The sequence below is a fragment of the Pongo abelii genome, chromosome 9 (assembly GCF_028885655.2).
Source record: "Pongo abelii isolate AG06213 chromosome 9, NHGRI_mPonAbe1-v2.0_pri, whole genome shotgun sequence".
NCBI lineage: Eukaryota > Metazoa > Chordata > Mammalia > Primates > Hominidae > Pongo > Pongo abelii.
The window spans coordinates 109,058,170-109,084,473 of NC_071994.2; the positions used below are offsets into that span (position 1 = coordinate 109,058,170).

The 26,304-nt window shown below is 35.3% G+C and overlaps 1 protein-coding gene across 5 annotated transcripts in view; it reads left to right on the top strand.

Moving 5' to 3' along the window:
- Positions 1-24,252, top strand: part of GRIA4 (glutamate ionotropic receptor AMPA type subunit 4) — a 382,353-nt gene extending 358,101 nt beyond the window's left edge. The window contains 3 exon segments of one of the 5 annotated variants that reach the window (NM_001373892.1): positions 14,077-14,191; positions 16,469-16,603; positions 21,738-24,252. In NM_001373892.1, the coding sequence (NP_001360821.1) occupies positions 14,077-14,191; positions 16,469-16,603; positions 21,738-21,902 (415 nt within the window). In that variant the 3' untranslated portion in view covers positions 21,903-24,252. 5 annotated transcript variants of the gene reach the window in all.
- Positions 24,253-26,304: the final 2,052 nt, after the last annotated feature.

Genomic DNA, 26,304 nt, shown 5'->3' on the forward strand with positions numbered 1-26,304 from the left:
GTCCTTCACATCTCTTGTAAGTTGGATTCCTAGGTATTTTATTCTCTTTGAAGCAATTGTGAATTGGAGTTCACTCATGATTTGGCTCTCTGTTTGCCTGTTATTGATATATAGGAATGCTTGTGATTTTTGGACATTGATTTTTGTATCCTGAGACTTTGCTGAAGTTGCTTATCAGCTTAAGGAGATTTTGGGCTGAGATGATGGGGTTTTCTAAATATACAATCATGTCATCTGCAAACAGGGACAATTTGACTTCCTCTTTTCCTAATTGAATGCCCTTTATTTCCTTCTCCTGCCTGATTGCCCTGGCCAGAACTTCCAACACTATGTTGAATAGGAGTGGTGAGAGAGGGCATCCCTCTCTTGTGCCAGTTTTCAAAGGGAACACTTCCAGTTTTTGCCCATTCAGTATGATATTGGCTGTGAGTCTGTCATAAATAGCTCTTATTATTTTGAGATACGTCCCACCAATAACTAGTTTATTGAGAGTTTTTAGCATGAAGGGCTGTTGAATTTTGGTCAAAGGCCTTTTCTGCATCTGTTGAGACAATCATGTGGTTTTTGTCTTTGATTCTGTTTATATGATGGATTACATTTATTGATTTGCATATATTGAACAGCCTTGCATCCCAGGGATGAAGCCAACTTGATCATGGTGGATAAACTTTTTGATGTGCTGTTGGATTTGGTCTGCCAGTATTTTATTAAGGATTTTTGCATTGATGTTCATCAAGGATATTGGTCTAAAATTCTCTTTTTTTGTTGTGTGTCTGCTAGGCTTGGTATCAAGATGATGCTGGCCTCATAAAATGAGTTAGGGAGGATTCCCTCTTTTTCTATTGATTGTAATTGTTTCAGAAGGAATGGTACCAGCTCCTCTTTGTACCTCTGGTAGAATTTGGTATGGTTTTGCAGTGGCTGGTACTGGTTTTTCCCTTCCATATTTAGTGTTTCTTTCAGGAGCTCTTGCAGCGCAGCCCTGGTAGTAACAAAATCCCTCAGCATTTGCTTGTCTGGAAAGGATTATATTTTTCCTTCGCTTATGAAGCTTAGTTTGGCTGGATATGAAATTCTGGGTTGAAAATTCTTTCCTTTAAGAATGTTAAATATTGACCCCCAATCTATTCTAGCTTGTAGAGTTTTTGCTGAGAGGTCTGCTATTAGTCTGATGCACTTCCCTTTGTAGGTGACCTGGCCTGTCTCTCTGGCTGCCCGTAATGAAGTTTGCCCTTCATTTTGACCTTGGAGAATCTGATGATTATGTGTCTTGGGGTTGATCTTCTCATGGGATATCTTAATAGTGTTCTCTGTATTTCCTGAATTTGAATGTTGGCTTGTCTTGCTAGTTTGGGGAAGTTCTCCTGTATAATATCCTGAAATGTGTATTCCAGCTTGTTTCCATTCTCCCTATCTCCTTCTGGTACTCAAATCAGTTGTAGGTTCTGTCTTTTTATGAAGTCTTGGAGACTTTGTTCCTTCTTTTTCATTCTTTTTTCTCTATTCTTGTCTGTATGTCTTATTTCAGTAAGGTAGTCTTCAAACTCTGATATCCTTTCTTCTACTTGGTCGATTCGGCTGTTGATACTTGTGTATGCTTCACAAAGTTCTCATGCTGTGTTTTTCAGTTCTATCAGGTCTTTTCTGTTCCTCTCTAAACTGGTTATTCTAGTTAGCAATTTCTCTAACCTTTATCAAGGTTCTTAGCTTCTTTGCATTGGGTTAAAACATGCATTTTTAACTCATCGTAGTTTTTATTACCTATCTTCTGAAGCCTCCTTCTGTCAGTTCTCTATCTGATCTTCCATCCAGTTCTGCACCCTTTATGGAGAGACATTGTTGGAGGAGAATAGGCACTCTGGCCTTTTGGGTTTTCAGCATTTTTTCATTGATTCTTTCTCATCTTCATGAGTTTGTCTAGTTTCATTCTTTGAGGCTGCTGACCCTTGGATGGGGTGTTTGTGGGGGACTTTTTGTTGTTGTTGTTGCTGATGCTGTTGTTGCTTTCTGTTTATTTTTCTTTCAATAATCAGAGCCCTTTTCTGTAGGGCTGCTGCAGTTTGCTGGAGATTTACTTTAGGCCCTATTCATCTGATTTGCTCCTGTGCAAGGAGATGTCACTCAAGGAGGCTGGAAAGCAGCCAAGATGGGTGCCTGCTCCTTCTTCTAGGACCTCTGACCTTGAGGGGCACCAACCTGATGCCAGTAGGATCGCTCTGGCAATAGGGTGTCTGACAACCCGTGTTGGAGGGTCTCATTCAGTTGGGTGGCACAGGGAGCAGGACCTATTCAATGAAGCACTTTGTCCCTTGGTGGAGAGGGTGTGTTTTGCTGGGGGGAAACCCACCCATCTGAGCTGCACGATTCCTCAGAACTACTAGAAGGGGAGGCTAAGTCTGCTGGTCCACAGAGACTGCAGCCACCCCTGCCTCTAGGAGCTCAGGCCCAGGGAGATGCTAATTCTGTCCCTGAACCTCTGGCGGGAGTTACTGAAGATCCTGCGGGGAAGCCCCGCCCACTGAGGAAGAATGGGTGGGGATTAGGCCTGAAGAGGCACTCTGGCTGCTGACTGCCACAGCCGGTGTGTTGGGCTGTGGGGACAAGTCTTGGGAGCAAGCTGCCCAGCCTCCCTGGCTCCAGCAGAGGAAAAGCACAGCCTGGAGCTATAGAAATGGGTGCTGCCCTTCCCCCACCCAGGTAGTTTAGCATGTTAGGCAATTGTGAGTCCCAGTGCTGGCTGCAGCCCCTCCCCCAAGGAGCTGAAAGGGCTTAGACAGCAGGCAGCAGCAGCTGGTGCTGGTTGCCCATCCCCCCGGGAGTTCGGTAGGTTCAAGCAGATTCCAGCTGAGAGGCTGTAAGAATCTGCATGTTCCAAGGTTGGGACGCTAGGCCCCGGTGGCGTGGGTTCGCGAGTGGGATCTTCCCATCTGTGGATTGCACAGTTCCATGGGAAAAAGCACAGTTTCCCCGGATGGGTAGTATACTCACTCACCGCTTCCCTTGGCTGTGGAGAGGAGGTTCCCCTTCCCGGTGTGGACCACCACACCACACTGCTCTTCCTTCTCTCAGTGGGTCACGCCAGCCTTCTAGACAATTTTGATGAGAGAGAGCCTGGATACCTTGGTTGCCTGTGAAGGATTCACAGGCGTATTATGTTTTTTTCCGATAGAAGCCTCTGAACACCACCGCTTCTAGTCAGCCATCTTGGCCCCGCCCATCCTATCTCCAGTTTTTAATTCTATCATCAGTGAATGAGAATGCCTGCTCCTCTTATTAAGTCCTCAACTATACAAAGCATATCTTTACTTTTATGTTTCCTAGTATGAATGGTGAGAAATGAATTTGCATTGCTTTAATGCACATTAGTTTTACTCCAAATAAGGTAGAATTATTTTTATATGATTTTAGTTTAACTTCAAATAAGGCTGAATTATTTTATATGATTTATATTTCTTGCTGCATAAGTTATCTATCCATGTTTTTTGCCGACTTTAAAAGAATGTTCTTATTTTTACACAATTTCTTTTTGTCACACAATTTTTAAGTGTTTTTAAACTATATTAAGATTTATTTAGGACTATGAAAAAAACCTCTCAGCCTCATTCAGGTAAATATTCTGAACATTTTAACACTTGATATTTAAATTTTATATAATATAGTATGAAGAGAGCACTCCAGTGAAGAGGTCACAGGCCTTCTTGGGACCAGAAGTGTTTTGGATTTCAGATTTTTTTGGATTTTTTGAATATTTGCGTTACACTTAGCAACAGTTCAGCATCCGTAATCTGAAAACCTGCAATCTAAAACATTTCCAAAAAAAATTGTTTTAAGTGCCAACATGATGCTCAAAGGAAATGCACATTGGAGCATTTAGGATTTCAGATTTTTGGATTAGGGATACTCAATTGGTATAACTAATGGATACCTTCTTATAAGGATAATAATCCACTAACACAATTACACAGTAGTTAAGACAGATAAACTGCATTAATTCCATATACTATTGCCATCATAGCCAACAATAAAGTGTTCATCCTATTAAGTGAGATGGAATTGAATGTGTTTAAACCAGACCAAAGATAATACTGCAAATTATTTGTTCTACAAACTACATATGTCCTGAATATCTTGTGGGCAGACAATGACTAAATCTAAAAAGTTGTATCATCAGTCATTTACAACAATAATCACAAATCCAGGAAATCAGAAAAATAAAACTAAACTTTACTAAAACTTTTAAAATTTGCCCTGTTTACTTAGGTTGACACTTTATCAGATATACACTTTAATACCTCACCAACAGAGAAATCATACTATAAGAAATAGGATCTAGAAGTAAATATGAGTAAGGCATAAAAGTAAGCATAAAAGCATATCCAGATCTATATAATTTAATGATAAGTTATTTGTGGAGGGGTAAAGAATAAGCAATAAATGTCTTAGCCTGGATTAAGCATGCTTTTCACAAGGAAATCTTACTTTGCACTAGATTAATGTGCCCAAAATTATTAATAATAAATGGAAAAAATTTACATATGTTAGTTCCCATACTAAAGCTTTGGTTTTATGTGACATTTCAACAAAATTCCCATTAACAAAAGTAAGTCTTAAGTGCTAGGTCAGTAAAGTATGGATTTTCATAATCTAACTCATTTGAGGGAAATTCCAGGAATAAAAACTTTTGGAAGTTTTTCAGAGGTCCTGGAAGTTGATCAAGTGAGCATTTTCATTCCAGGCCCGAATCAAATTCCCTGTCATCTCATTACTATGAGAAAAGCTATTTGGGAAAGGGATTTTCTCACCTAGATTTTTGCTAAGGCATACAAGGCAAAGGCAAACACATTACCTTGAACCTATTTCAGTCTATGCAACATCATTGTCAACACATCTGGTTCTCCAATATGGTTTAAACATCTAGAAAAAATGTGGTCCCTTGTTGCTTTTTCCTCCTCTTCTATTTTTAAATGGAAAGCAATTCATTTCAACTGACTTTGCAAAAGCTACATTTCCGCAATAAAGGGAATAATTAATGTAAGAAATAGCTGAAAATATTTTTCTTCTACACTTATCTACTTGGCAGGTCACTATTACAATGACACTGATATATTTAATCAGGGCAAGAATACCCCTTAGAATCAATATGAGTTTCTGACATCAATTTTGAAGTCTATGTCTGAAATATTTGAAGGGGATTTCAAAACAATAATAAAATGTGCTGCAGCGAGTATCTGCTTTCTACATCCCTCATTTATCTAACTTTTTATGGCTTCCTTAGCCTTGTTTATCATTACTTCTTCAGGATTTCACTTTCTTCTTAACTTGACAAAAAGTACTTTTCAACCTAGTCCAGTAAAATGAGTGAAGTAATTATATACATATACATGTCATTGATGATTTTTATTATTAATAACATGTAGAAGTGATTCATTCTATAAAATAGAACAGATGTCCAAATGGTCATTATATATGTGGTTTATGTTAAAGCTTAAATAGCATTCTAAGGAGGCCTTTAGACCTAAACTTATTATATGAGGGAATTACATCTTTAGTTAGACAATTGTAGAAAACCACAGACACTTTTAACATGCACAGAAATCTTGAAATACTATCTCCAGATATGGATTACAAAATGTCTTCCACTATGCATCATTAAAGAAAGGTAAATTTCATATATGATGGTATTAAGTGGACTCTATTGAGGGACCACATGTTTCTGGAAGGAAAACATGTAGATTAATTGTGAACTGGGTAGTAACTTATCTATTGGTCTAGTGTATAAAATTACACACATATATGGATAGCAGTGTGAAACTAAACTGTTTTTACATGGCCTATTAGATGGTATTAGAAAGACAATGTTTTAGAATAATTTTGTAGAAAGCTTGATTCCAAACAATTTTCTCAATGTAAAGCTTTTCTTCCTTATCCATTCCTTTATTTTGCTTTTTAGTTTTCTATCGTGCTGTGAAACTGTCTTTGGATATGGCTAATAACCCTGTTAAATAACCCTCTCATGAAATAATTTTAGTTTTATCAGAGGAATGGTCTAAACCAACACAGAAAATAATTGGAATATTACTTCATTTTTAAAAATCTTAACATGAATGTTTAAGGCTAAAATAAAATGGATTATAAAAATAATTTTCTCCAAAATAGAGAATTTTAGTAGTTATCCTTAATTTATTGAAAGACAAATTTAGTTCCTCGTAGACACAAAATAAATTAGAACAATTCCTTTTTTCTCAGCAGAATTTTTAAAAAAATAGATGTCTCTATCTTCATTCCTACATTTCAGTCTGGTCCTTTGGTTATTAAACTAACAACTTGATATTGTCACATTAGGAATTACATGCATTATTTTACACCACTAATGTGGCACTTACTTGGAAATGTAGGAATAGCTAATTATTTAATTAGCATTCAGTAAATGGGCAGTCTAATTCTTAAGAAGAGTTAAAACTAAAAACTCTTAAATGTGTGGTTTACTTATGAGAACTGTTTACTCTCCAAGTGGATCAGATCATCACAAAATGGAAAAGCACGTTGTTGACCTGAAATAATATGAACAAATTTTAGGACAATAAACACTTTAGTAGGCTAATTGGTGGTAAAATATGCAACACTTTTTATTAGTTGGCTAAATGTCATTTTGCTTGCAAATCAATTATTCAACTGCTATTTGATAATATGGTTGCTTTATTTTACCTATAATTCATTTGCCATTAAGTAATCACCAAACTCAGTGTTTATAAAATAGCATATCACAAACGTTACCCAAATTCCCTCAGCATATAAGCCACTCCTTAAATTTAACAGAAATTTTATTAAATGATGGAAAAATCTCTTGAAATACCTATTGGGCCATTTAAAAACTGTAACTTGAAAGCAGGAAAGAAACCAAATGTATGGGAGGCAAAAGCCCATGACATATTTTTTTGTTTGTTTGTTTTTGTTTTGGGACGAAGTTTCGCTCTTGTCGCCCAGGCTGGAGTGCAATGGCGCAATCTCAGCTCAGTGCAACCTTTGCCTCCCAGGTTCAAGCAATTCTCCTGCCTCAGCCTCCTGAGTAGCTGGGATTACAGGTGCCCACAACCACGCCGAGCTAATTTTTGTATTTTTTGTAGAGACAGGGTTTCGCCATGTTGGCCAGGCTGATCTTCGACTCCTGACCTCAGGTGATGGACCGACCTCGGCCTCCCAAAGTGCTGGGATTACAGGCGTGAGCCACTGCACCTGGCCCATGACACTATTTTTTATTCCTCTTAAAGAATAGCCAAAATAAGCTCCCCTATTTCCCTTTAGAGAAAAACATGGAGGAAATCTAATCTAGTGGGTTTGTTTGCAAAGTCAGTATCACATGCAGCATGACATCCTGGGGTTTAATTACTTAAACCGTCAAATTGGATATGTAATCCTAATTTCCAAATAGCATTCAATGCCTTTAAGAATTAACACAAAATTTAGATGTAAGAATTTTTCCCTAGAGCTGCTGCTGTCTCTTGACTACCATGTAGCTTCTAGTCCATGAAGCAAATGATCGGGAAATCCTAGATTCTGCGAACAACTAAATTGAGCACACTAAACCCACATAAAAAATAAAGGGAGTAATAATTACTCTTTGTTTTCAGGGAATCAGTAAAGAAAAATTAGTGGCTTGTTTGATGGTTTGTATATGCCATTTTGTTTTTCCTTGTGGGAATGAATTTTAATTTCATTCTCTTTTGGATCATTGGCATTCTTAGAGGCAAAGGAATTCAAGACACAATTCTTTCTCAATTACTAGTAAATTCCAGTTTATTACTGTTTTGCCAAAAAAAATCCATGTAGTTGATTGATAATGAGATCAGTTATTTGACAATAAACGAACTGTGAAAGTGAACAGCACCAAATACTGCATGTTTAATACATTTGAAATTAGTTACAATTGCCTTTGGTTTGGAGTCCAGAGGAAGGGGCTGCAGGATGGTAAAATGAGAGGTTTATTTAGCGTCTGGGAGAAGCTTATAAAGAGCTTAAGTCCTCATTCCTTCTAACATCTTAACAGCTGTGCAGTTTCTTACAAAATATGTTTTATCGTTTCAAGAAATGCTGTTAACCTCGCAGTTTTAAAACTGAATGAACAAGGCCTCTTGGACAAATTGAAAAACAAATGGTGGTACGACAAAGGAGAATGTGGCAGCGGGGGAGGTGACTCCAAGGTTAGCCTCAATGTCACCAAAAGCGGGTAAACAGTATGTAAAGTAATAGGTGCATCTGCTGGGAGACTTATGGTTTGGACCTCCTAATACCAGTCGAATTGCTAGTCCAGTCCCTTCACAAACTTACGTATGCAATTACTGTCAATGCAAAAATATTTGCAACCATTATCAATTTAGTGACACACTAACAAACCTAATGAAAATAGTCACTGACAATCACTGCCTTTGAAGAGGTTGTGGATCAGATGTTATAAGCCTATGAATCTCAGTTTTGGAAAGTAGGAAGGGATGTAAGTTTCTGAAAAAGCAATTTAGAGAAGAGAGGGGAGAGAGCAGGGTGGTAAACCTGTCTTGTTTTTTTCACCATTATTTTACCAGAACTTCTACCAAATATTGTTTAGTATCAGCAATAACCTGACTCCACATAGACCTGTCTAGGGTGCCTACTAAAAAGTTTTCTCCATCTAAAACTCTCAGGTTCTGTTCAAGTTAAACTACAAATCAAAGACTGTCATATGAACTACACATTTTTTGCCTTCCATAAATGGATCAAATTGCAAAATGATCAGGAAACAAAAACAAAATCAACTCAGCTTTGTCTTCTTCACTTCATATCTTAACTCCAGCTTCCTAAAATAATAGTTTTTTTTATTTCTAAGCAATATCTAAAGAACAAAAAAGTAGGAAATTAACAGAATATACTAGGGTCCCAGAGCCCTTCTTCACTATGTATCAGTATTTTTAGACTTAAAGAAAACGGTTCATGGATGGGAAATTTCTCACCCGATCTAAAAAGCCTTTCAAATTAAGCTCACCTACATCTTCCCATCTAATAACTAGTTCTATTGCAGCAGGAGGAGGACAAACTTTTGTCTGCATTCTAGGCTCCGTCTTAAGGAGTAATAACTTATTTTATATTTTGGAGCTCCAACTGTCTGAAATGTTCTGATAGTTTTCATAAACATATAAATATATACATAGAGAAAATTATTAAATTTTATACTAATAACCTAGCATTCTTTCATGCAAATTAGAAATACCAGAAAATATCATAGAATAACACCAGAGAAAATAAAAACAAAGATATTCTATTCCATTAGAAAAAACTTAGTTTTCAAATTTTTATTGTTATCACAAATACAAGAGAAGTAAAACACTGCTTTACAGATAAAATTTTCCACAAATATAAATAATGAAGTCCCATTTTAGTGTGCATTAAAGATGTTTTCTGGAGAAAAATAAGCAAGCATAACAGAAACATATATGTTAGAAAAATCTATGTAACAAAAGTCGTTTTAATTTATTGAAATGAACTGGACAACTCAGTCAGATTTAATTAGCTTGTATCCAACTCATTGTTTGGTACATAATGGACATTTAGTAAATATTCGTTGTCCAAAAGAATAAATTTCTCTCTAACCCTGTAGTTTCCAAAATCCAATTGCTTTTTCTTATGGTTATGCAGTGACATTACTTTCACCAAACATGAACTACACAATGTTTTAGAATGAATGCTATTTCAAATTTTTTTTTTATTATACTTTAGGTTTTATGGTACATGTGCTATTTCAAATTTTAACAAGTAGTTTTCCAACATGTTATAAAAAATTAACATAAAATGTTCTCCCAAAATGAAATATATTATGTTTTATTTTTTCCTCCAGGAATGTGTTTGCATACAAAAAAAAATCCACATAGGTTGTATATTGGTCTAAGGTTTATCAAGAGAATAGATTGTTGCACTCTAAATGTTAATAATACCCTACTCTGAATTTGCCATAAAAGATGATATTTTAAATGGCCTGACCTAACTTAAATCAAAATAAATTACTAGGAGACAGTTGTTGCTTTTTCGTTTTCATTTTGTACCATCTTCAGGTGACTGATTTTCTTTGTAAACTTACCTTACCCCTCCCATTTGGCCTGATCTTCACCACAAGAGGTAAAATAAGGAGAAAAAGTCCTGAAGTGAGAAATGCAGCTGACTCTAAAGCCTTTGTGTGTAAAACTAAAGCAGAAAAGACCAATGCTGCCAATTCAGTGCAGAAGGGAAAATACACAGAGAACTCAGCACACACATGCTGAAATCCTGGCTTAGCTGACCGTCAAATACAGAATCTTGGTAGGAGAAAACTAACTATCCCAACAGTGACTCATCTAATGAAGAAGGGAAATATGGAAACCTGTACCACACATGGAAAGGTTTCTGTGAGAGAGCTGACTCAGTTGTCATTCACAGGACTGTAACCTCTCCAGCCTTCCATTCAGCAGCAAATTATTAAACTTGTGTTTGAATGGGGCCAGGTGCCAGTACCTGTGTAGAAACAGAGAATTACCACTGTTCTTTCCCTCAAGGAGCTCATGATTTAATATAAGGAACAATTAGACTATTTGGGGTCACTGCAGCAGCTTCCCTATCACACTCCAGGCCGTGCAGTAATTAGCATCCCCACTCACCTGACAGCCACTCTCAGTGCTATGAAGTTCTGACCATAGCAGTCCTCAGCCAAGAGGCTTCACATTGAAAGGTAAAAAATTAACAACAGATATGAAGAACAGGGTCCTGCATCTTACATGAAATAAATTAAAGCAGAAATGCATGATTTGTGGGGTACAAATTCCTTCATTTGAAAACTTGATCCTTTGGTAGTGTTCATATGAGTTAATATTATTGAGATATGGTCCTCTTTTATGGTCATAAGAAATTCATACTCACTCTTGGGAATAAAATAGCAAAAATTTACTACTTGACAATGAATGAGCCAATTTGAAAATATTGATTGCAATGTCTAAAATGTATTCTCCACTTTGGTTAACCTAGTATGGTTTAGTCAAAGCACAAACCATACAAAAAATTTTAGGCCAACTTTTATGCCAGTTATTCAATCCTGGTTCTAGTTAGAAATTTTGGCAACAGCTGCAACCATCAATCACCAATTATTACAGTTACAAAATTATTTTTTCTGTTAATTTTATACTTTATTCTGTTTCTACATGTGTAAAATATGCACACTTATAAATGTGGATATTCATATAAAAATTATTTTGTAAGTGTGATTGTATCAAATAATGCTTTCTCTAGGTATTATATTTGGTGGTGCACTTCCTGATAATTTGGCACTTTGAAGAATACAGCCCATTTCTGACTTTGATAGATGCTATACTTACAAATAAGCTGCTTTCCTCTATCACAGCCATGACAACCAATGCAATAATAATGGAATTAGTACAGAAAATACGCATTCATCAGCAGGAAAAAATGGAAAGGAAAAAAAGTTGTAGTAAACAAAAAACACTAAAGGAATCTAGCCCTTGGAGAATGACTCTCCCAGTAATGAATTCCTTGTTCTGATAGTCCACCAGTTGAACATTAATTATGGTTAATACTAAATATCTTATATTCAAAGTGTTAATCTAATCCTCTAAAACCGGGTTACAGGTGTGAAATAGCAGAAAGGATAAAGAGGCCAGAGGGAAAAAGAAGGGCATAAGAGAAAATACTACTTCAAGAGGGGAGAGAGAAGCCTAATGCAGTCTTCATCTTATTCACAATTTTGCCTTCAGTTGTCCCTTCTTGAAGAAACTTAAAGGAAACTCTCGAACTTTCCTCCCGTTTTCAGCACTGAGTCCTCCTCCTCCCAGCCCACCCCATTCAAGAACTGAAATATAGGATAATATAGTTTAGCACCCATGTGTTACAAAGGCTTTGGGGAGCTTGCCTGGGGACCTAAAAACCCTTAGAGTATCAGTTCAAGAAAAAAGCTTGCTCTGGATTCAAAAATCTTGCTCTGTCATTTTTTAAATTGAGCTACTTTATAGGGCACCTACTCTGAGTCAGCTACTCTGGAAAATACCGTTTTACAGAGATAAATGACAGGTGACTTCTGCTCCCAAAGGATTTGCAGGTCACTGGTAAACCCACAGTTGTGGTTATTGTAACAATCACGTCACAAATGGGGGTTGGGGGTCAGGTGCAGAGAGTAGTGGTTGGTATGGATAGGAAAACCCAGATTAACTGGGTTTAAAATAACCAGGCACCCCAATTAACCATAATCCTCAACTCACCCCACCCTCAAATTCAGCTTTTAGTAGAAAGTATTAAATCATGCTCATGTCAGATTTTAATCCAAAAAACAACATAATATTCTAGGATCATGGCAAATGTATATTACTTCTTCAGTGGAACAATGAACCTAAGCCATAGTAATATAACATTGAAACAAAATTTAAATTATATCCAGAAACCATATAAACAAAAATAAAAATTTGTATTTTAGAATTTTTTTCAAAACTAACCATACAAAAAAATGGGTTTTAGTTTAACCAGAAGGCCCAATTAACTAGAAACATCATTTTGTGAGTCTTCTGCTATTAATATTTTTAATTGCAAAAGCTATGAAGTCATACTATCAGGAATCCTGATTAGGCTACTGCCTCGCTGTATAACTTGCTGAATTAAGCTGCCTGTGCTTTGGTTTCCTCATTTGTAAAATGTGAATGATGTTAGTGTACATGAAAAATGCTTTTAACCGTGCCTGGTACATAGTAAATGCTCAGTAAATGTTAGCTGTCACGATCACCATCATTCTTAATGCATTTCCTAGTTGTGTAGATAGGTTTTTGGAATGAATCCCCAATAAACGCATGTCTTGTAACTCCAGATGCACTCAGCATTTCCTAGAAGAACTGAGGCGCATTAGGGGATACAACCAGGCAAAATGTCCAGAAGAATATGAAAAGTCTGTCTTGGGACAAAATGAAAAACCAATAAGCCAACAAAATGGTAACAACAAAAGATCCTGAAACTTTCTGCTTTCCATTCATCATCTTAGCCTTCATATTGTAATATGGGAGTGAAAACTGAAAGAATTATTAAATTCCTTGGAATATTGATGCCAGGTAATGACTGATGTCCTCCTCCCTGAAACTCCTAATACAATATTTAGTGTTGAAGGAATCAAAGATGGTAGAGGAGACAAATAGAGTCTCTAATAAATATAAATAGAGTCTTCTTTTAAGAGGAGTTTGTCTATTCAGAAAAATCTTGATTACCTCTAACCTGTCTTTTTTTGTTGCTAAGAATTTGTGGAATATATTACAGTCACTTCACCTTGTACTTAAAGTACATTAATATGCTTTAAGATTCAAGATAGATGAAAAGATAAATAGATGATAGATTCAAGATAGACAAGATAGATGAAAATTGCTTCTGGTGATATTATTTATGTTAAAGACTGCAATTTAGAAGGAAAGTATCATCATGGGCTTATATTTTAAAATAATTATTTACATATTTGTCTCCTGGTGACCTTCCTCTGCATAAGATGATCTTTTGTAACACTGAAATCACCCACCTTTTTCAATTAGGTTTTGGATGAAAGCGGTCAAGAAGTCAATTTAATGATGGATACTGTAGACATACTTTTATAGCATAAAGTCAAATACCATGAGCTGAATCATAATGCATGCAAGGAATGAAATCAGTCCTACCTAGCTTCTATTTCAGTCTGTCAACCTGCAGCCACTTCCTTAATTTTGAAAGAGAACAAAAAGAAGCTTCTGGATTTTGAATGACTGCCACATTTATGTGGGGAAAATGGTAAATGTTTCAGAAACCCAACCAAGGCCAATAGTTTTGGATTCACAGTAATTGCATACATTTTATTTAAAAATCCTCCCTAGCAGTATGTGCCTGTTACCTAAAGCGATGGAGCAGGCCCCAGTTTTATGTCTGATTCTAAACCTGGGCCTACAGTACAAGACATAGCACCTACTGTGGCCTCTGCTCTGTCACTTTGCCATGCGATTCTAATGTAGTTTTACTTGAATAACATAAAATAACATATATAATGTTATTTATGTTATTTTCCACGTGAAGAACTCCTGTAAACCTTGCCGTTTTGAAACTCAGTGAGGCAGGCGTCTTAGACAAGCTGAAAAACAAATGGTGGTACGATAAAGGTGAATGTGGACCCAAGGACTCTGGAAGCAAGGTCAGTCGCTGCAGTTCGGGGCCTCCTCTTGTGTTCACAAAGCAGTAAACGGGAGCAATTGTCAAAAGTATGTGGAAATCATAAAAACTGAACATTATACACTCAGCCACTGCCTAAATTAAAAGCTAATGTCATAAATTTCAACCATAGGGATGGTCTTTCCAGGAAACTGCAACCTGCTCCCCAATATTAAGACTTTTAAATTAACTTAAAACTGCAAAAATTTTTAAATAACAAAATTCCTTTTACATTATTCTCAAACTTACGTACCACTAATAAAAGTAGTGTTTTGGGGGATAGTTTTTTTGTTTGTTTTGGAGGCAAAGACTTCATGAAATCATGTTATTTCAAGAACTGATGTATTCTCAAAATAGGAAATCAGTAGTAAACCAGAAAAAGGAGATTCTAAATATTAAATAAATGCTTACTCAGAGGTTCAGTCTTTTGTCACCATAGTGCCGAGCATTCCACTTTAGTTTGAAGAACCTCCATTATATTTCTGTGCTGATAGATAAACAGAGTGAACCTTTCAATTCTACTTGCCCAATTGAAATTGTTTTAATTAATCAATGTTTATGAATAATATTCTTAAGTTCTAAGATCTCTTAATCATAAATTCTTTTTTAAACAATGCAGGAAAAAAATTAAAAATGCAGGAACCTATATGCCTAATTCTGTTGAGTACAAATAAAAGTAGTGGAAATAGTTATGTTTTTATTTTTTTAAAAAAATTACAAGTTTATCAGTGAATCTAAATACCTACACAAGTTGATAGACTATAGTAACAGCACCTGAAAGCCAGAGCTGAAGGTTCTTGGAATCCCCTTTTATTTCTTTCTGTATCTTCTTTAAGAAAGAAAACAAATTACTGGATATTCTAAGATATTAAACATGTGACTGCTTTAAATAGGAGAGCCTCAATTAATTTAAGGAGACAAACTAATGTTAATGAATCCCTTTCAGGCCTTATCCCTATATTTTAATCATTTCTGTCTGCCCTTTAACCAGAGTGGAATGAGACAAGCTTGGCCAGATAATTAAACCATTACCTGAAATCCTGATGTAAAGTCAGACAAGCGCAAATACTTAAAGAGTAATTATTTTAAAAATGAAGTTACCCTAAAATGTTTGGTCCAGTCAGTTGATGTTGTGACTAAGATGACAGTGTATATAGTGCGTCTTTTGAGTTAAATACTCTCCTATAAAACTCGTTAAGGGTCTGAATCACATTTTGCACAAAACATACTGCTGAGAAGATAATGACTACAGGGCATCCTTCAGGTAGTCTACCAAAATAATTCTCGCAATAATATTATGTAATAGGCATATTTATAATTTATTAAACAATTTTGAATTCTTGTTACAATTTTAGTATCTTCCAATCATGAGAGTAGGACTTAGAGATTATTCTGGATTTATTATGAGATTATATGTATACTGAAGCTCCGAAGAATAATATCTCTAAAATATGAATGGACTAAGCATTTTTAAGTGGGAATTATATTGTATTTTTAATTAATAAAAATAATTATAAATTCATCTATACATAAATAACTTATTTCTCAATTGACCATAATAATTTATATATTTTTTAAAGTTATCTTAAAAAATTACTTGAGTTACACACAGATAATTATTTCTAAACAGTGTATAATATGCAAAAGTAACATTTTCCATGAGATTTCCCTTGTAGATGTAACTGAAAGAACAAATAATGTGTACCTTGGCACATTATTTGCATATATTTGGTAAATTAATGATGAACAAAATGTGAAACCATCAGCTCAACAACTCCTTAGTTGCTCAACTAGGAAATGTGGAGTTGGATTTATTCAAGAGAAATCTCAAACATTAAAAGTATATTCTAATAGAAGCAAAGCCAAAAGACATCCCCTTTCTCCCATAATTGGATTTTAAACCTGTCATTTTCAAACTTAACAATAATAAGCCCACTTCTGCCACTCTATGTAAATATATAAATGCTTATATATGGCTAAGTATAATGGTTTTCGTTGCATATTTAATAATGATAAAATGTTACCGATTTCATTGAATGTAATTAGATACAATTTGTTGATAACTATTATAATTTTACTTCTCCCAAGAGCTATAAGCTTTATGTTTAAGTCCATTAGCCTCCATCAGTGACTTATACTTGTAAATAATTTCAGGTTAAATTAAGCATTTACTTTCATTGGCTTTTTGGATTTCATGTGTTCTTTTACCTTTTGGATGTGACATTTCCACAGTTAACTGAAGTGTCTTTATCCCCCCTAGGACAAGACGAGTGCCTTGAGCCTGAGCAATGTAGCAGGCGTCTTCTACATTCTGGTTGGCGGCTTGGGCTTGGCAATGCTGGTGGCTTTGATAGAGTTCTGTTACAAGTCCAGGGCAGAAGCGAAGAGAATGAAGGTGGCAAAGAGTGCACAGACTTTTAACCCAACTTCCTCGCAGAATACCCAGAATTTAGCAACCTATAGAGAAGGTTACAACGTATATGGAACCGAAAGTATTAAAATTTAGGGGTAGGACTTAGGCCCGACTACAGTGAGTGGGGGATGCATCCTGTGAACGCAGTGTTGTGACCTGTCTGTCCAGTGGTGGTATTGCTTGCTTCTAATTAGAGCTTTATATTTTTGAAAACTTCAGTGCAAATTGGTTCGGTTTTCTTTGGCTGCAGATGTACTGTTTGAAACTTTATGTTGCCAATAGATATCTGCATTGCAAGGGTCGGAAAGATAAAAACAAACCAGAATTGCTCTGTGAAATGATTTAAACAGTATATTCTACCTGAAATTTGGGGAAAATTGGAAATTAGATCTGGGCTTCCTTGCACGTAGACTGGGCAAATCTTTTCTGTAACAGTTCAATTTTAGGGTAGGTGCTAAAAAATAAGCACAAAATCTGTTCCAAGTGATCAAAACCCAGACAGTTGCCTATTTTTGACAAGGTCATATTGTTTTCTGAGGACCAATACATGTACAAACTCCAAGGTACAGAGTATGTGCTCAATGAATTTTGGCTTCTCTTCTAATCTGTTTCACATTAGCCATCATTCTACATTTTTAAAACATGAAATCCCACTTTTTATTTATCTGATGGTAGTCCTTGAGCCAGACCTTTAAGGAAGAGTGATCATCAGAATATTGACTACAATTCACATTTATTAGATGAAATTCAACTTTTATGCTCAAAGTATCACTAAGGTAAACAGACATTTTAGGCAATAGAGCAGTTTTTCCATCAGAGACGTCAGCAATATTTGTGTCCTGTAGGAAAGATTCAGAAAAAGATAAAAATTACAGTGAGTCATTATAAACTATTTTTTTTTCATTTCCATTGCTTTTAAGCAATCCAGGTCAGCCCCACTTACTCACATCCTCTCATAATGGCACAATAAAAAATTGTAAGCATTCAGTAAAATATAGGAGATGGAGATTTTTTTTTTAAATCTAAATGTCCACTTCTTTCCTCTAGTAATAGGAAGTAGCTTTAAAATAAGATCTGAAAGGATTTGTTATTGCTCTTCCTAAAGTCAGGACTCTAAAACCCATTTTCTAAAATTATCTATAATAGCTAACTGAATAGGCTGCTCAGTTTCATTACAATGATAAATGAGTCTTTGAATTTCCAAGAGATATTTGGTACTTGATGTACCTTAGAGTCAAAAACCCGATATACTTTCAGTAAGATGTACATCTGAGTTTACACCAGCTAAACACTCTTGATTTTTATATTTATTTATATGAAAGCTTTTGAAATACTTGTATCTTAAAGCAAAGAGCCAATGCCATCCCTTTTTATCAAGATCTAATTGCTTTCATCCATAAATATAATGTAGAAATCAGTGACTGAGTACAATAGCACATAGATAGTTCCAAAATGATTCTTTCCTAATTTTGTGAAAAAGAATTAAGAACTAAATCCTCAATTCATTCGATCCAAACATTTTTAGCATGTCTTATAATAGCAAAACTACAAAGTGGGATAATATGAAGGTGTCTTAGCCATTAGAGGAATGCTTTCATCTTAATGTTTACAGAGTTGATGAGAGACTTTTTTCAAATTGAGAAAAACAATACTTGATTAGTTTTCAGAGCCAATTATTTGGACTGAATTCTGAGATGAATTTTATAAGATGTCCTTACTAGATTTTGTTACCAGTTCATTAAAACTGACTTTTCTTTGGCATAACAAAGGCACTCCAGCCATCATCAGCAAGGTACAAGGGTGGGGAAGCAAAGCAAATAAAAAAAGAGTATTAGAAATTTTTAGAAATAAATACTGTGTATGCTAGTTCATTTCAAAGTTCAGGGAAGTTATTAAAAGGAGATGTAAATTCCTACGTCATATACATACAATTTACATATAACATTGTATTTGGAGTCACAACTTGAAATTGAAGTTCCTCACATGAATTTCCTTTAGAGGTAGATTTGAACGTTTAAGGCAATAAATTTCAAATAAATAGGAAGCATTCATTGGACATTTTAAAAGACAGTGGCATTCGGGATAAATGAAATAATCTGTGCCTGTCAAAACTTATAAGTAAGCAGTTTTTATTGTACTCTCAAATTAAAGGAAAACTTTCATAAACTCTATGACCATAATTATGGAAATGATGGGTAATTCAAAAATAATATTGCCCCAGAATCCCAAAACAAAACTGACACCTTCAATCCATGGTAGAGTCTAGTAAAAAGTGATCATCCCTCAAGGGAACATAAGCCACAACAATCCAACAAAACCCAGACCATATGTAAAATTACTAGAAAGTTTTCCAGTTTGAGGAGCCTCAAAAGGTTCACATCAAGATGAATAGAAATGGCATTTTATGGAAGATACAGATGATGTAAGTATAGGAAATAAAAATGCTAAAACAGATTTAAAGGAAAATAAGTCAAAGTTTTATTAAGTAATACACTTCATTGCATTAATCTATAAAAAAGGAGGGTGTATTTGAGATTATATAGAATTCTTCAACCTTTGGAAGTTTTCCTTTTCCCACAAACATGATCAAGAAAAGGAAGAAAACAAAAACAGATTTGTATGGCAAAAGCTTTCTGTAAACACTTTTTAAAAATTAACATGCTTTTATTAATGGTATTTTAGTATTTCCTCTTGAAGAAAAATTAAAACAAAGCTAAACTAGTGGATTTTAACAAATAATTGTCTATTTTACTTAACATTAAATGTTGAAAGGGAATCTAAGGAAACATATTCAGACTTTGATTTTGGTTTTGTTTAAATTTGGTGATTAGTAGATACCTATGAATTCTCTGGAACCACCTTTCCTAAATCTCTTGTTAAACAAGAGATGAGTGGTTTGGAGACTCTGAGTGGTTTGGGGACTCTTTCAAAGATTTAAGATGGGCTAATACATTGGTTTGGATTAGACTCGTGGATATTCATTTTTCTTGTTTTCATCAGCATATGGTTTTATCTAACTAATATAAACTTCCTAAATCTGCTCCCAAATTGTTTTCTTTAGAAGATTATGGAAAATGCCAATGCTGTAACTGGAGTATTCCATATAGTTAGGTACTCACTAAAGAGTTCTGACCCCCAAAATGTCCATCTAAAACACATAAAACGGAAAAGATTACACTAGAAAGTTATTTAGCATCTTGATACCAAGTCTTGGCTTATGTTTGTTAAATATATTTTGTTGCTAGATTTTCTTGATATAAATAGTACTGCTTTGCTAATACTTCTTTTTATACACACACCCAAAAGCATATGTACTTTAATATTGAGTAGGAAAACATTCACCTCCAGTAACACAATCTCCCCAGAGTCTCACTTCAAAAACAAGACTATTGCAGCCATGTACACTTTTTAGTTCCCTTGGTGAGATTATTCTATATGGGTGAGGTTCTTGATTAAGGGATTCTTTCAAATGCTCAAATGGAATTGAATTGTTTCATTTCTAACTTCCTCACTGGTGCAGTGAAATTCAATTCTGATCAATTTAAAATAGTGGGCAATGTATTCATTTACATTTTTAGGGTACAATTTACATACAATAAAATCTACCCTTTTTAGTGTACAGTTCTGCAGGTTTGATAAATTATGAATAATTTTAGAATATTATTCTATCAGTTTCATTTACAAGAAAGATAAAAAGTATCTTCCTATATAGGGTCATTCATCCACTCAACAAATATTTACTGAGTGCCTATTATATGCCAAATAAAAGACAGAAGGACTTTGATTTCAACGGACTAATAGAAGATAATCAGGTAGAAGTGTTGTTTTTCTCTAAAATCCTTGTTATATTTCCATGATTTCTAAATATAAAAACTGTCCAAGTTTCTGTAAAGACCATATCCTGAGTTCTGATTATGATGATAAGTATTAATTTTTAAGATTGTTTACTGAAACAGAACTGTGAGATTGACCTTGATTTTGTCATTTATATGTCATTACTAGCAATTTGACTTCAACTTTCTGAAGTTTTCAGAGTAACTGATCCGTAAACATTTTTACTCCACCAGTTTTTAAACTAGTTACTAATTTCATTACTTAATATATAATTTTTCTAATATTTGAGCTCCAGGGCAGAATAAACACAGGGATAGAGTTTCCTAAAGATTTGGATAAACTTGAATTCACAACAGGGAATTAGATACATGCTGAGTTGTGAGTTATGAACTAAGTCATAACAAACTTAGGGAATCACTCCTTTACCCTATTTTCCTCTTAAGTTATAATTCTAGCTACTAGAAAGAATTTAGACAGTGAATGAACAGTAATGAGACTAACATAATAACAGTGCCTGTTTCTCCTTTGTGTAATGTTATCTGCTATGTAATGTGATAAGGAGCAGGAATTTACTGATTTCAGATCCCTGACTCTATAACCTCAATATGGGAGGTTCCCCAGTCATGACCATTCAGTAGGCTTTGAAACATATCCCTTTTCAGTGCACCCCTTTTAAATACAGTTCTTAAAATATGAGCCTTAGTGTCCATAATAGCATAGAATGAACTATATGTCACTAATTGTGCTGTTCTGGGTCATGTCTATAACTGGTGTGAATGAATGAAGTGTCTGTGGATAGGTCTGTGTTATAAAACAGGAAGATCTGTCATGAATAGTCTATACATATCGTTTGTTTAGGTACTTCATTAGTTCTGGTAGTCTAATCCTTGCACTGTAAAGACATTTCATGACAAGGAAATACTATTTAAAGAATGTTGTCAAACATAAAAGAGCTTTTAAGCTCATCCAGAATTACTAAGACATACAGTGCAGCAAGTTAAAAGATGTTTCCTGCCCAGATTTACTAACAGTAGTTAAATATTATAATTTTAGAATTAGTTTTTCTACAGGTAGGACCACAAACTCTAGACAGATTCATTCTTCGGTGTAGTTAAGCTTTCCTTTCCCTGGATAAGCAGTTTTCATATGACCAAAAGAACATGGAAAAAAATGCAGATGTCTAATTATTTATATTTCGGTGTTTGTTGTGGAACATATTGTTGAAGAAACAGAAATATGGTAACACTCCGCATTCTTTCTGCTTCCTTTCCATGCAACCCAGCTGACCTTTTCCGAAGCCATAAGAAACAAAGCCAGATTATCCATCACTGGGAGTGTGGGAGAGAATGGCCGCGTCTTGACGCCTGACTGCCCAAAGGCTGTACACACTGGAACTGCAATCAGACAAAGTTCAGGATTGGCCGTCATTGCATCGGACCTACCATAAAAACCAAAAAAATAATTGAGTGCCTTAATTAAACTGTTGGTGACTGGTGGAAACGCAGCCCTGAGGGACACGCCACGCGCGGGTCTTTGCTAAACCATTCCTTTGGCTGACAGCGGGAAGTCCGTCCTAACGCGCTGGCCGGACATCAGCAGCAGCAACGTGTGCATGAGCTCAGCTCGGAAACCCAAACTCAGATTTTATATCAGGAAAACTCACAATTTAGGTTTTTTTTGGGGAGTGGGTGGGGGAGGGATCTGGGATGGGTGTATTAACAGCTACAAATTTCATTCGAGTGGACTCAAAAACTAATCATACTTGTGAGTTAGCGCATTAAACTGTGAAGTTCTTGCTCAGAAAGGCCTTTGTCGTCACTGGAAAGGATGAAATAGTTGTAGAAGTCCGTGAACATGCTAACCTGTGTCTCTAGAACACCCATATAGTCCATGGAAGAAAATCCAGCTGAGAAAACAAATCACTAAACTGTGATAAGAAAATAATGAACAACCATGTAAATCCTGTGGGAAAAAAAATAAAGGAAGTATGTACACTTACTTTGGAGAAAACAAATACTGAAACATGCTTGCTTTTTAACTGACGTAAATTCAGTAGAGGACAACACAATTCTTTTTTCTAACCATCTTAAGGAACAATACATTGCAATAATTGATATAAATGCCATCACTGTAATAAACTTTAGAGACTTTTTTTTATAAAAGTTGTTGGTCATCTTCTTGTTTGCTGTAACCTTCACTATGTCACATGAGTCGGTTCACTGACTGCATTTGTCTCACAACCAGGAAGAAAAGCAAAAGGAAGAAAACGTTTAGGTTCAATCATCAGTCTGCGGTGTAGACTCGAAAGAGATGACAGGTCACTCATGTTAATGGTATTATTTATAATCTCGTTCTGTGTACAACATTGTGGTTTTTGTACCCACCAAAAAGAATAAAACAGCAGATGTTCTTACAATATCTACAGAGCTTAAAAGTTTTTTCTTATTGTTATAAAAGTTATTTGAGAAATTATAAGACTGTAAGAGAGATTGTATTAGTGGTGGACCATAGTGGAAAATGTAGCTAGCCCTCATTATTTTTTGCATACTAAGCTACCCCTCTTTTTCAGATCTTGACTCATTAACAGATTAAATTGTCAAAGATGGAGTCTTTGAGTTGGGGAATGAATCACTGTCCTAACAACAACATACCTTGTAATTGTGTGTTGAAATTTTACTTGACTGTATTTTTCTGCATAAAATTATGTGTTTCTTGGGCTTCTCCCCTTATTCCTATTGTTCCCTTTAAATCATATGAAGGCATTCATAATAGCTTGGGGTAGATAACAAATGAAGAATTAGTCTTTGTTTTCAACTGGAAATTGTAAAGAAAATTATACTCATGTTTATTTATAAAAATCACCTTATATATGAATTAAAGTAACATGGTTCAAAAGAAGGTTTGGTTCATTTGAAATAATAAATAAGTACCCTAATACAGATAAAAATCATGTACTTAGGGTATTGGCAGAAAGCACAAGTTAGGATGATTTCAGAAGTCTGGCCTTGAAGGATGAATTGAGTTTTAACAGGAGGAGAAGGTGTTAAGAGCCATATGAGTGAGCAGTGGCCCAAAGCCATGCAAATCAATGGCTCATTTAAGGAATGAATGCTATTAGATGGGCTAGTGAGAGCACAGGGATATTATGGAAGATAAAGTTGGAAAAGCTGAAGGACTGATTTTCTTCCATCAACTCTCAAGATCCCATTTCCCATTCAATCTCTGTGCTGCAGTAATAGCAATCTTAAACAGTATAAATCACACACCCCCCCCCCCCCCCCCACACACACACACACACAGGTCCCTCAGGAAAAATTCCAAGCTCTTGAGAAGATCACATGAGCCCCTTCATGACCTGGCCCTTGCTTATTTCTTCCAGGACTTCTGTCACTTCTATCCAGCTATTCCTGTCAGCAAATGAACCTCCAAAGCAGCACATGGAGCACTGCATAGACTATTTCCTCCGTGCGTAACTCCTCCCTGTCTCCTCTTTACCGAGTAACTTGTACTCATCCTTCAATACTCAAATTGAATTTTACTTACCCTGAAAAGATTTCCATGGCTATCCACCACTCCCCTGCCTGTGAGACTGAGTTAGGTGCCCTTTTTAATGTCTTTCCCCCATCACGGCACTTACCATACTGCATTGTAATTGCCTGTGTACTCGTCTGTATAACTACTAGACTGTAAGCTCCTTGAGGGCAGGGACTGTGTCTATCTTGTTCACAGTTGTATCCCCAGCACCCAGCACAGTGCCTGGCATATTGTAGGTGCTTAATAAATATTTGTTGAATGAATGAGTGAATTGAATTGAATTAATTTAATTAAGTGAAAGCAGAAAAACAGCATCTTTTCCTATTAACAGTCTCTAGACTATATTTTAGGTAATATGGTCCTCAATTGAATGATCGTTCAACTCATGATTATTCAAGTTTATGATGATATGTATTCAGTACAGTACTCAATAAGTTACTTGAGATATTCAACACTTAGTAATAAAACAGGCTTTGTGTTAGATGACTTTGAGGCTAATATAAGCGTTCTGAACACATGTAAGCTATGCTAAGCTAACCTACTATGTTCAACAAGTTAGATGTATTCAATGCATCTTCAACTTATACTATTTCAACTGAAGATGGGTTTATTGGGATATAAACCCATTGTAAGTTGAGGAGCATATGTATATGGTGAGCCAAATGAAGCTTGCAAGTTGGCTGATTTCATAGTGTTGTCTATGTCACTGGAAAGTGTGGCTTAAAAAAAAAAAGTTGATCTGATAAATTTTCTGTTCAGATAAGACTATACTCCATGTAACTGTATATAGTTGTGGAATCATTTGTTTGGCTGGATAAACTGTTGTTAAAAAAAAACAACTAACACAGAACAGGGTTTTGGTGTGGTTTTTAGTCATATTTCCAAAGGTATCTTTCATTTAAGCCTCAGAGTGGATTCATGATATGAAGTTAGAGAGTTATTTCTTATAGTAAAGAATAATTGTGGCCAAAACAAAATTTGAAGTTTGACATCAGTAAAAAGGGCTATCTCTCTGGATTCCAGTCTGGTGATATGATATAAAACTAGGAAATATGACTTTGAAACATTTATGTTTAAGTTAAACATAAATTTAACTTTTCACTTAAAACATTTGGTCCCACAAAGTGAAGAACCCAGTTACCAAACAAGATCACTGTGTGTTGATTCTGAACATATTGGCTAAAGCCAACTTTGAGGCTAGATCAGCTAGTTAAATGCATACAATGAGCATGTTAGAAAGATCTAAAGAGCCTTCAAGAGAGCCACTTTGTTACACTCAATCCAATAACTATTTGTTCAAAATGTACTTGCAGATTATCAACTCATTCAATTTCCCTAAAGAATAGCACAGAGAAGTTGTTCAATATATTTTTGTCAATTCATAAACATAACTTTACATATTAAGTTAGTATCAGTGGAAAAAAATATTCAGATAATTTTCCTAGAAAGTAAAATATCCCAATTTGCAACATCAGTGAAGTGGTGATAGGAATAAGAACTAAATGAAAGGTGACATCCAGAAAGTTTATGAAAAGACAGACAAAAATGTGCAGATTCATCTGCCTTATACCTATTTAAATGATGCTACTTGAAAAATGTACCTTTTCATACACGTTCATAAAAGGATTTCAGTTTCAGATAGTTCAGCAAGCTAGAGTACTTAACCTTTGTAAAGCCAAATGCAAATATAGTAGGTGATATATTTTTGTATTTTCTAAGCAGCTAATATCAGTAGTCTTTTCAAAGGATAACTTTTCTTTTTCAATAAAAAATTTTGATAAATTATAAAGAGCAAGAGATAAGACATAGAAATTATATCTCAAATAGCAACAGAAAACCCAATTGTTTTCCATGAAATAAGAAAAGCCTGTTTGTTGGTCTGTCTTTGACTTTATTTTCTTAGGGGGAAAAGTAGACCCAAAAAATGAAGAAAAGTAAAAGATAAAGGGAAAGAAGACATTTAGAAAACAGAAAGCTTGGTAAAAGGCCCATAGGATCCCCCTGGGTAGCCAAGTGGACTTGAGAGAACAGAAAAGTTGACATATAATTTCTACACTGTAAGATGTGGAATGTTCAATGTAATCTTCCTGTGACATGTGTGCCTCCAGTTTAAGTTTCCCTACATGCCACAGACTGGTATTTGTGGTTCCCTTGAAGGAGGGAAACAAAGAGAAAATTCTAAGTCCCATGTTTCCATGGATGTTAGGCTATAAATAACCCTAATAATATGTCTCCTTCCCACAGAGATATGCATAAATCTAGATTGGGATTTTCCTTCCATGTGGCAAAGAACAAGCGTTCATTTGATTTTTTCT